At 60.1% G+C, this 10,766-nt stretch overlaps 1 protein-coding gene across 1 annotated transcript; it reads right to left on the bottom strand.

Annotated features, from left to right (window-relative positions):
• Positions 1-4,968: 4,968 nt before the first annotated feature.
• Positions 4,969-8,659, bottom strand: MRPL45 (mitochondrial ribosomal protein L45). Its single transcript, XM_026054485.1, has 8 exons — positions 8,613-8,659; positions 7,904-8,099; positions 7,302-7,419; positions 6,833-6,931; positions 6,166-6,214; positions 5,871-6,020; positions 5,626-5,799; positions 4,969-5,162 (listed from the first exon to the last, which is right to left on the bottom strand). The coding sequence occupies exons 1-8, from the start codon at positions 8,655-8,657 to the stop codon at positions 5,103-5,105; spliced, it is 891 nt and encodes a 296-aa protein (XP_025910270.1). The 5' UTR covers positions 8,658-8,659; the 3' UTR covers positions 4,969-5,102.
• Positions 8,660-10,766: the final 2,107 nt, after the last annotated feature.

Raw genomic sequence — 10,766 nt, 5'->3', positions numbered from 1 at the left:
GCCGAGGAGCCCGGCCCCGCCGCAAGGAAGACCCCGGCGGTGGCGGBGCCGAAGGCTTCGGAAGCCTCGGACAGCGACTCGCTGGAGGCCGCCCCGCTCGTGTGCAAGTCGGCGAGCGCCCGGGATCTCACRGCAGCCGCGGAGCCTCTGCGGCCGCCGGCGCCGGCGCTGCACAAGTCGCTCAGTCTCGGAGGGGCCTSTGACCGGGCTCGGCCGCCGGCCGTAGGGGACGGGGCACCGGTGCCAGCGCCGCAGCTGCCAGAGTGCACCGTCCCCAGGCAGCCCGGCTCGTGGCGCCGCGGCCGCCGGCGCGTCACCTATGCGCCTGTCAAGAGCGTCAGCGTAGACGGGGCGCCGCGGACGGGGCGGGTGCGCGTGGCCGTGCGCAGGACCCCGCCGGTGCCCCCCACGCGCCACCAGAGCCTGGCACCCGCCAGGGACACCCAGGACGGGGCTGCGATTCCCAGCGCCCCTGCGGCCGCCCGGGAGCCGCTGCTGCTCCGGGAGGGGATCCCGAGCGCGGAGGGAAGAGCGTCCGGCCCCGCGCCGCACAGAGCCTCCCTGCGCGGCCTCAGCCTCGCCCTCCGCATCTTCCGCTGCCCCCGAGCCCGCAGGGTAGCGGAGCAGGGGGGCCCGCGAGGAGGAGGAGGAGGAGGAGGAGAGGACCAGGAGGAAGGCACGGGCAGCGCGGTGCAGAGCAGCAGCACAGCGCAAAGCAGCAGCGTGGTGCCAAGTCTCAGCACGGTGCAGGACCATGCAGGGGACACCCATGGGACACCCGCTGCAGAGCCTGGCTCTGCCCAGGACCGTGTGGGCAGCACCCAGCGGCTGCTGGAGGACAGGCCCTCGCCGTCCTCCACTGCCCCAGGCCCTGTTAGCAGCTGGACCAGGGCAGACGGGTCCCGCGAAGCCGCCAGCACTGATCCAAATGATGCTTCCGTGCCCAAAGCGGACGCTGCGGAGGAGCCCGAGGCCGCAGTTCACTCTGGAGAAGCAGCACCGGGAAAAGGATCCTTGTTAAGGCAGGAGGCGGTTGCAAGCCAGGAGGATGGAGGGGTCCCGCCAGCGGAGAGCACGGCCACCTGTGGAACCCCAGCAGAGCTCCATCCTGGGAAAACGGAGGCAGATTCCGGCATCAGAACAGACCCTGGGGAAAAGGCGTCTCCAAAAGGGGCCGGGGCAATGCCGAGGGAGGCYGTGTGTCCCTGGGAGAGCCGTGACACCGAGGACACGTCGGCGAAACTGCGCGGGAAGGGGGGTGGCAGCGAGAGTAGGAGCATCGAGGTCTGTCCCTGGGAAGCTGAGGGCGGCAGCAAAGCTGAGATCTGTCCCTGGGAGGCAGTGGAGGCTGCGCCCGAGGCAGAGAGGCCAGAACGGGACAGGACCAAGGTTTCCAAGTGGGTCAAGATCATCCGACCGAAATCGCTGGGGTTGCTGAGGGCGCAGGAGAGCGGGAGCAGCGGGGCCGCGTCCCTGCGGCGCCGGGGCAGCGCCGGCGTGGAGGCTGCCGCCAGCCCCGAGCCTCCCACGGCCCCAACAGAGACCGGCCCCCGCAGAGCCTCCGCTGCCTCCGCAGAGAGGCAGGGCCCAAGTCGGGGCGCAGAGGAGCCCGAGCCCGGCAGCAGGGCCGAAATCTGCCCCTGGGAGGCGAGCGAGGCCCCGACGCAGAGAGAGGAGAGGAAGGGCGAAGAAAAGGAGAAAACGCCAGCCGAGAGGCGCTTCACGCGCCAGGCGGCCCTGGCCAGCCCGGCCCGCTCCATGGAGAGCGGCAGCGGCGAGCGGGCGGCCACAGGTCCCCGGGAGAGCCCCGGCACGGGGCAGCCCCCCGGGACCCCCTGTGCTGGGACCCCCGCTCTGCCCGAAGCATCCAGAGTGCCTGCAAGGGCGTCACGGAGCTCGGAGAAGGCCGATATCTGCCCCTGGGAGACGCAGGGTAGCGGAGGCGACATCCAAGCTGAAATCTGCCCCTGGGAGAGCCCAGACGTGGCACAGCTTGCTGTAAAGCCCCATGCCGGGAGCCCAGGTCTGCCCAAAGCAGCCAAGTCAACCTCAAGGACATTGCYGAGCTCAGAGAAGGCCGAAATCTGCCCCTGGGAGTCGCAGGAGAGCGGAGGCAGCAGCAGAGCCGACATCTGCCCCTGGGAGGTGGCGGCAGCCCCTTCGGATCAAGGCAAAGCCAAGCGGGTCCCTGGGGGCCCCTCCAAAGGGGACAAGCGCTTCACGCGCCAGGCGGCCCTGGCCAGCCCGGCCCGCTCCATGGAGAGGGGCAGCAGCGGTGAGCGGGCAGCCGCGGGTCCCCGGGAGAGCCCCGGCACGGGGCAGCCCCCCGGGACCCCCGCTCTGCCCAGAGCATCCTCGGCAACAGCTCAGAGCGCTGAGGTCTGCCCCTGGGAGACGCAGGAGCGCGAAGGTGGCACCAAAGCTGAAATCTGCCCCTGGGAGACGGCTGAGCCTCCGCCAGTCGGGAAGAGACTAAAGGAGGCTCGAGGGGGTCCGAGCACAGGCAGCAGGAGCACAAGCCCCCGGCAGAGCCTCTCCAGGCAGGCTGGAAGGGTTGCATCCAAGGAGGAGAGCGTCAGCGGGGTGCACGAGTCCATGCAGCCCCACGCGAGCGGCACTTCCAGGAAATCAGAGAGCACAGGGAGCATAAAGGCCGAGGTRTGTCCTTGGGAGAGCCCGGACGTGGAGGAGCCACCCGGAAAGCGCCGCACTGGGAGCCCAGGTCTGCCCAAAGCATCCTCAAGGAAAGCAGAGGGCTCGGAGAGCCTTCGGGCWGACGTCTGTCCCTGGGAAGGCCTGGCTATCCCACGGGATGAGCCAGGCCAGGAGGCTCGGGGCGGGATGAGAGCYGCAGGCTCCAGCCGCGCTGCTGGCACCTTGGCACAACAGGAGCCTGGGAGCAGTCTCCGGGAATCCGTCTGTCCTTGGGAGAGCCAGGGCGCAGAGGAGCCCTCCCTAGAAACAGCGACGGGGAGAAGCCCCTGCGGGAGCACGGAAAGCAGCAGATCCGACGTGTGCCCCTGGGAAGCAGCGGAGCCCCGCGCCGCGGAGACGGAAAGCGCAACCCCGGGCGCGTGGCCGCCGGGAGCAGGGCGAGCGCTGCCCAGCCCGCACGGAGCGCCGGCCGCTGCAGCCAGCACCGGGCACAGGCCGCTGCGCCGCATCCTGCCGAGCGGCCCCGGCGGTGCCCGCGCGGCCGACGTCTGTCCCTGGGGAGCAGGAGCGGCTCCCGCAGCCCCTGGGCAGCCCAGYGGAGCCCCGGCAGCGGCTCCGCGGGAGGCGGAGGGCATGGAGCCCATCCCGAGACGGCCCGGGCAGGATGGAGGCGGGGAGAGCCCCACGGACAGGGGCAGTGCGGCACCAACCACCCCGGACATCTGCCCATGGGACCACGAGTAGGGAAAGAGCTCCGGCCAAAATCACTTCGAGTCCTGGCTTCTGTCTCTGSCTTGTGGTGACACATCGGAGGCGAAGGCAGCTGAGAACACCGGCCCCGGAGCACCGAGCAGGGGAGCTCCCGTGCAGGGAACGTCGTCCTCAGCAGCTTCATCCACAGCTAAGCCCGACTAGCAGGTAGCCGGGCACCATCCTGCCCCGAGCAGCACAGCCGCCCGCAAGGCCACCGAGGCCGAGCGGCCTCACGCCCAACCGCCACCAGCAATCACTGCTCTGAGCTCCCTGCTCCGCTGACGGTGAAATTGCCCCCGTTTCCCTCCCGCTCCGCTCTGAACACTGTGCCACCACCCTGAACACCAAGGGACTTGGGTCTCGCTTGGGTTTATCGCTGCTCTGCCTGCCTTGGGATAGCAGGTCCTTATGGGACCAGAACATCCTTTGAGGACAGGGACTCAGTTTGTCCCACTGTCCTTCTGTCATTTACTTCTACTGTCCTTAGGAATTGCTGTTGCTGTGATCTGCTTCAGYGCCGAATATCAAACAAGACCATCCATTTGTGTAAAAAAGTGTACATACAGAGAATAAAGAGTATTATCTATAGCATGCACACTTATTGGCTGATTCACGGGGTGCAGGTAAGGTAAATATGGCTGAGGAAGTGGTACCACGGTAAGCACCAACAGGAACAAAAGTGGGKGAGTTGCAGAGATCTGAATACGGGCAAAGGAGATGGAGATCTGTGTGCTGATAGACTGAAAGAAAAGCCCACTTTCCCAGGAATGCTGCCATTCCATAAGCAGCAGCCACTTTTCATGAAGAGCCAGAAGAACTTTTATAGATATTGGTTGTGAATATGGATGGATATTGGTTCCATACCTGCTAGCACGTGGCCTTAGTCACGCCGGAGTCAAGGGAGGCAGCTCCTTGCCCAGCCCACATATGCTGGAAGCGACAGTGCAGACAGAAGGCTCAATATAGAAGGTTCTTTCTTGAAGGGCAGACAGATTGTGACGTCCCTCTGGTTTCCAAAAAGATGAAAGGGATTCCACTGCTGGCTCCTCTTCTAACAGAGCGTAAAGATGGTATTTTGTCCTTTCAAGAGGACATCATTCACTAGAAACCCTGAGCAACTCCGCAAGTATAAGGAGTCATCAGTCTTTCTGCATGGTCTATAAAATCTCTTTCAAGAGGGAAGAAAAAAATGGACTTGACTATTTTCCAAAACCAGGGTAAACTAAAAAGGCCAGGSTGAAAAAGGAATGCTTTGTTATTTGATAACTAGTGAATATTTGCTCTGTAAATAGAAGTAAACTGAGCTTATCTGAGCAAAAACAGAGTGCACTGTCTTACCGCCAGCCATGGAAAAAGGTAAAAGCAGACTCTGAGTAAGCACTTTTTGGACTCCTACAGGCTGAAACATCAGGGAACATGATGTGAATGTCATCATGTCCACAGGATGGTGCCATCCACTCACCAGCAACATCCTGTTCGCGTACACAGGAGCATCTGCAACAAAAACACCCATGACCTAAGAGAAACGCTGCCTTTCAAGCAGACATTAATTGACACAGAGACCTTAGGAGTCTATTTTATTAATTTTTCAGTGCTGTTCTTCAGTCCTTTCAGGAAGCTAGCCATTAACAAACATCCACAGTCCAACTGCAGGGTTGTCTGTACCATTGCATCTGCACAGGCTCTGGAATTTCCTATTTGATTTCTTCGTACTCTTGTGAGGGTTTCAAAGTTGGGCCAGGAATCATCACGGTCTGAAAGAGCAAGACATGGAATTAGCATTGACACAGATCTGAGGAGCTGTAACAGGAAATTTTCATGTATTATACAGCAAGGGAAAGAGTGAGCAGGGAGTTCTGGCAATGTCAAAGCCTTGCACAGGAAGATGGCCAGATGATAGCAGCATGGGAAAGAAAAGGGATGACATCTCTGCTACCAATACTAGGACCCTAGTATTTTATTACGACCCTAGGATTTTATTACGTCTTCCAGGTTATTGTAAACCAAGTATATTCCACGTTTTCCAGGTGATTACAACACACAACAGCCAAGGTGAGAGCGGTTAGGGGCTGACGACTCCATGTTAACAAGCAGGTTCCTCACAGAGGAMGCTACCACTGTATTTGCCCATATTTGGTTTTGTCCAGAATTAACCAGGGACCTTTGTTTCACAGTCCACATCCCACCAGAGCAGAGATCCCTTCCTGGCAGCATTACCTTGACAATGGGGTCCTTTGGAGGAGCCCACGCCGGAACGATCTTGCCGTGCATCCTCCACGTGCCATATACGTTGACCAGGTGCCTCTCAAAGACAACATACTCCAAAACATCCTTGGGCACCTGCTCCCCACCATACATCAGCCGCCCAAACCGGTCGTAGATGGCCAACATCTGCAAAAAGGGACAAGAAAGGAGCTGGGCTGAAGGCAGGCAGGAGTTGCAAGGGGCACAAAGGCACGTACCTGTCGAGTGTGCATCCGCACTGTCACCTGGCCGTACAGGTTGCCTTCATTCACCATGCTGTCACATCGGATCTGAACCACCCTGGGAGGTTCCAGCGACTCTATGAAGCTCCACCGGATGGTTTTATACCTGTTCCCACGGACCATCTCCTAGAAAGGAAAAAAAAACAGCTGCAAATTAGAGGGTTGCATTGAATGAAGAGCAAACTACTGCCTGTAATGAAGTATTTATTCGTTAGCTATTTCTCAGACTTGGGCATTGCTTCCCCACTTTAACATCCAGGTAAATATTTACCGAGTAGCAGCGCTCTGTCACCAAGGAGTGAAGTTTCTGCTTGTTAAAACTGCGAGAGAAACACACCCAGTTACTCAAATACACACATCAGAAAGAGGCTTAGTCACAAAGATGTCCAGAAGGTACACGATCCAGTGGCAAGACAGAAAAGGCAAAATTCTCAGTTGTTAGAGCAAAAAAAAAAAAAAAAAGTAAATGCAAAAAAGCTGACAAGACCTTAGGAAGAGATACGACAATATCCTTGGGAAGCCAGTTATGACTCAAACATTTCATTAATGTTTGGAACGTAAAGCAAGGTGCAGTTTTGAAACCTGTTCTATTATTGCAGAGCGGAGGAAGTCAGTGAGGCAACAGAGCCCATCCAGACTCCCTGCAGTGCAATTTGGAACAGCACCAACCACTCACCCCTCTGCTGATAACAGAGGGGGCAAAAAGCTTGTCCCCTTTCCAAGACAGGACAAGGTGGGTGTCCAAAATCTTGCCTTTCATTATCAAAGGCAAGAAGGTGCTGACCAAATCTCTAACGCTCTCCACTGAAGAGGAGATAACAGGGTAAGATCACGTCAGAGACGGTCAGAAATACAAAACAAACCAACACACAACAGCAGCACGCAGGCAAAGAGAACCAGCTACCGCACAACCACATCAGGCAGACAGCAGGTCTTACTTTGCCAGGGAATTGTGAGCTTCAGTGAATATCTCCTGGGCCTTCTCTGGAAAGGTTTTAGTGCTGAAATTCGGATCATGGTTTTTTAACTTCCGCAGGCTGAAAAGACAAGAGAAACTCTACAGTAAGCAGGAACTAACTGAAAGCTCCTCACACATTCCAGATGAGCAYGATAACCTCAGGCAGCGCAAGCCTAGCTTCTACCAGGAAGCTGCTGTGAATTGGAGACCCCTCACTAAAACAAGCTCTAGGCATTCTTAAGACAAAAACCCTGCAGAGTGGTCTGCAACAAGGGCACGCTGCTAGGACCACCACCTTGCATTCCTTTTCATCCCAGAAATTCCCAGTTAAGGGATACAGCAGCAGCAATGAAAGAACCAGGTAGAAAGCAAAGYCACGACCTGCAAGGCCAAACTCAGTGTAACTTCTGCTCCAGAGGGGCCTGGCTAACTAAAAGGCGAGTACTTACGCCAGCTGGGACGCAGCGCTTTGCTTCAACTTCTCCATCTTTTGCTTCAGCCCATCTTTAGACAGAGAGGTCAAGCGAGCGTCACCTTCAGGAGGGACGTACGGGTCAATAATATCAGCTGTGTGAGAGGACAAGAAAGGTCAGAATGAGACACTAAAATGGCAAAAGGCTACAAATTGAAAGCATTAAGCAGACAACCCCGTCCCCTCTGCGGGCTGGAGAACCACAATTCCTTCTCAAAAACTTTGGTACAATGAAACACAAGAATGAAGCTAATAACTAATGGCAGACAACTGTCATTAACCTGGATTAAACTATACACTCCCCTCTTCTATACAGCCCCAAGGGATGGGAATAAGACACACACACACGACCTCCCTGGCTATTCCTGCTTCCTRGGTACCAAGGAGCCAACAGCCTCGCCCATTTCTGGGGTTCAACAGGGCAGCTGTTGTCCCTCACCAGACACACGGCAGGGTAAGTCAGGCCACTGCAGTCAGAGAGGCTGGTGACAAAGTGACATTTCTTCAGCTAAAAGCTCCACGCTTCTGCCTTGCATTATTTCTGTCCACGAGAAGAGACGAGGGCAAGCTYTCTGTCACCTGTGCAGGCCAAATAGAAGGACCGTTCCATGCGCTCCTCGGGAGCTGCCATCATTGAAGCTYGGAATCTCTTCTCCCTCTCTTTAATGGACTGCTCTACGCTCCAGTGGGGGACAGACGCCTTCCGCTTTGTCCTCATGGGGACAACAAGGCAGGTCGGAGCCGCTCTGGCAGGACAAAGTAAGGATTCCATGCTCTAAAGAGAAAAAACAACAAAGTCCTGGTGCTCGCCCAACATCCTTTCACATCTACGGAAGGCAGAGCAGGGCCCTGCTGGAAATACACCCAGCACCAGGCCCGGGCAGGCTGCGCGGGAGCCTGTTTGGGGATAAATCCCCCCTATTTCCTGCTTGTGGGAATGTGTTTGGGGAKAAAGCCCCCTTATTTCCTGCTTGCTGGAGCTGGCGTTGTGCCTGCTCCCACCTCAGCTCCCCTTCCCGGGATTCTCTCCACGTCCTCCCACAGCTCTGCAGCCCTTCGCTACCCACCCCACAGCCCCTCCCCAGAGCCCCTCACCTCACAGCAGCCCCCAGAGCCCCTTCACCTCCGCCCCGCACACTCCTAACCCCACAATATGCTCCCTATTTCTCCACCCCCCAGTCCCTCACCGCTCAGCACCCCTAGCCCCCTAGAACGCCCTATACCCCCCCACCCCGCATCCCGCAGCACCCCTCGGCTCSCCGGCCCTGCAGCCCGCGCCGCTCCGCACCCGCAGGCCCAAGCGGCCCAGACCCGCCACCATGGAGGCCGCCATCTTCGCGCCGCGCAGCCCGCCGGGACAGGGGGCGGGGCCCCAGGCGTGCGGAGGCGTGGTCAGGCGATGGGCGTGGCCTGTGGAAGGGGCGCGGCTTGGCGAAGGGGCGGGGCCAGCCGGGAGCCTGCGCCGCGGCGGCGAGTGGAAAATTCCAGCGGCTGCGGCGGGGGGGAGGGGGGAGGAGGCGCCTCCCCCCGGGCGGGGCTGCGGGAAAGGGGGGGGCAAGGCGCCATAGGGGGAGCCCCCCCGCAATGCGCCGCCCGTGGGGCCCGGGACCCCAGTGGCACCCCCTTCCATGCRCCATGCACGGCCTGAGGGGTCCTGAGCACAATGGGGGATCCCTCCCCCCGTGCACCCAGGGGTGCCCTGTGCACCAAGCCAAGGGCACCCCCAAATGCACCGTGAYGGGGTGGGGAGGGCGGGCACCCCGCTGCATGTGCCCTGTGTCCYCACGTCCCCTGCGTCGCTCCCGGAGCCTCGGGAGCCCTGCGCCGCGCCAGCCGCCAGAGAGCAACAGCGCGGTGCCGAGCCCCGCGCTCCCGCCGGCCTCCCACCGGGCCTCCCGCGGCCGCGGCCACTGCTGTAACGACGTGCRCCAGGTCTCGGACGCGCTCGGTGCWCCGCGAGCCCGGGGGCYGGTGTTGGCGGCCCTCGGAGCGCGTTGGACGTGCTGGCTGCCGCACTCGCCGGCACAGCCGCCCGCGGCTCCTCCTTGCTGCCCGTGGGATTTGCTTGGAAGGGACGTTTCCAGTGCGGATGGTGGGAATTGCATCAGCATCCTCAGGGCGCTGCAACCTATGGGGGAGAGCGCCAACCCTCCCAGCCACATCCTGGTGGGAAACCTGATTTTCCCTGCGGGACAACAGGTCCAAAGCCCCAGGGTGGCCGCAGTTATCCCGAGCAGCCCACTGGCAGCCCCAGCACTTTCCCACGGCAGTGGAGCCGCCGGCCCGGTACGTCCGGCTGCACTCGCCTAGCTAGGAATGCYGGACCATCCGGCTCCAGCCCAGAGGGGCCCAGGAAGCAACCTGGCGCAAGGAGGGACGTGGAGCACCATGGGAATCCCATGCACGGAGCCCGCGGAGGCTGGTGCTGAGCACGGACCAAGAGGCGCCGGCATCACCGTGCTCCTGGATGCCASAGATTCCTGCCCTAAGCCGCTATCCTGGCCTGCGCGGCTGGATTAGCTGGTGTCTCCGGCTGCTCCCGCTCCTGGCAGGAATRGCAAAACCTCAGGCATGAGGGAAGAGCAAAGCGAAGCTCAGCGAGAGTTTCCCTTTGACTCTCCCCATCTCGCTCTCTGAAGTGGAGCCCGGCAGCACTCGGAGCTTTTCCTTCTCTTGCTCCCTACGCTGCCTCTGGAGGGGTGCAACGCTTTGCCCTCCTCTTTCCCATTTACAGCCGTCATTAGGAATTTCTAACCTTGCTGCTGGCAATTGTGACAAAACTGCCCCCCGGCATCATCCACCCGGGATATCGTTGCCCATGGGGCAGCGCAGAACACACCACGTTTTGGGGGAGATTCCTTCCTTGGCAGCTTTCCCAAGTGCGGGACGTGCAGGAAATGCCCAGTCCGCATGGCACACGTAACCCTGCCCATGTCAGCCCTGGCTGCAAAAAGTCATCAATAAAAAAGTGCTTGGCAGAAGAAAAAACTAACCCAAAGCACCAGGGCCAACAGCAAAGGAGCTGGGTGAATATTTGCACAGACGGGCACAGGTTCGGGCTGCAGCGGGTGCCACCCAGCGCAGGGTGACCCAACAGGGACCACATAGATGGGACCAAACYCGGGCTGGGTTTGGGGAGGGTCCTGCCAGGGGCTCCCTGCCTTGGAGATCCAGGAGAAACTCCTGCAACCCAACACAGCCCGGATCCTCCAGCCCTGGTTGCACTTGCAACTGGGGCACCCCCGTGCATCCTCCCCCTCCTCCAGGAGCATTGCACCGGGAACCCCSCACCCCGTTGCATCGAACCGGGGCGCGCGCCTCCCGCACCCCCGGGGTGCACGGCAAAACGCGCATGCGCGCGAGGGGAGGCGCGCGTGCCGTGCCCCGCGCATGCGCCCCCCGCCCGTCCTCCTCCCCTGCTTACGCAACGCGCCGCCGTACG

This window comes from Nothoprocta perdicaria, unplaced genomic scaffold (assembly GCF_003342845.1).
Source record: "Nothoprocta perdicaria isolate Ctin4 unplaced genomic scaffold, notPer1 scaffold_121, whole genome shotgun sequence".
Taxonomy (NCBI): domain Eukaryota; kingdom Metazoa; phylum Chordata; class Aves; order Tinamiformes; family Tinamidae; genus Nothoprocta; species Nothoprocta perdicaria.
The sequence above is the reverse complement of the archived record's forward strand: the minus strand, read 5'-3'. Positions and strand labels throughout refer to the sequence as shown.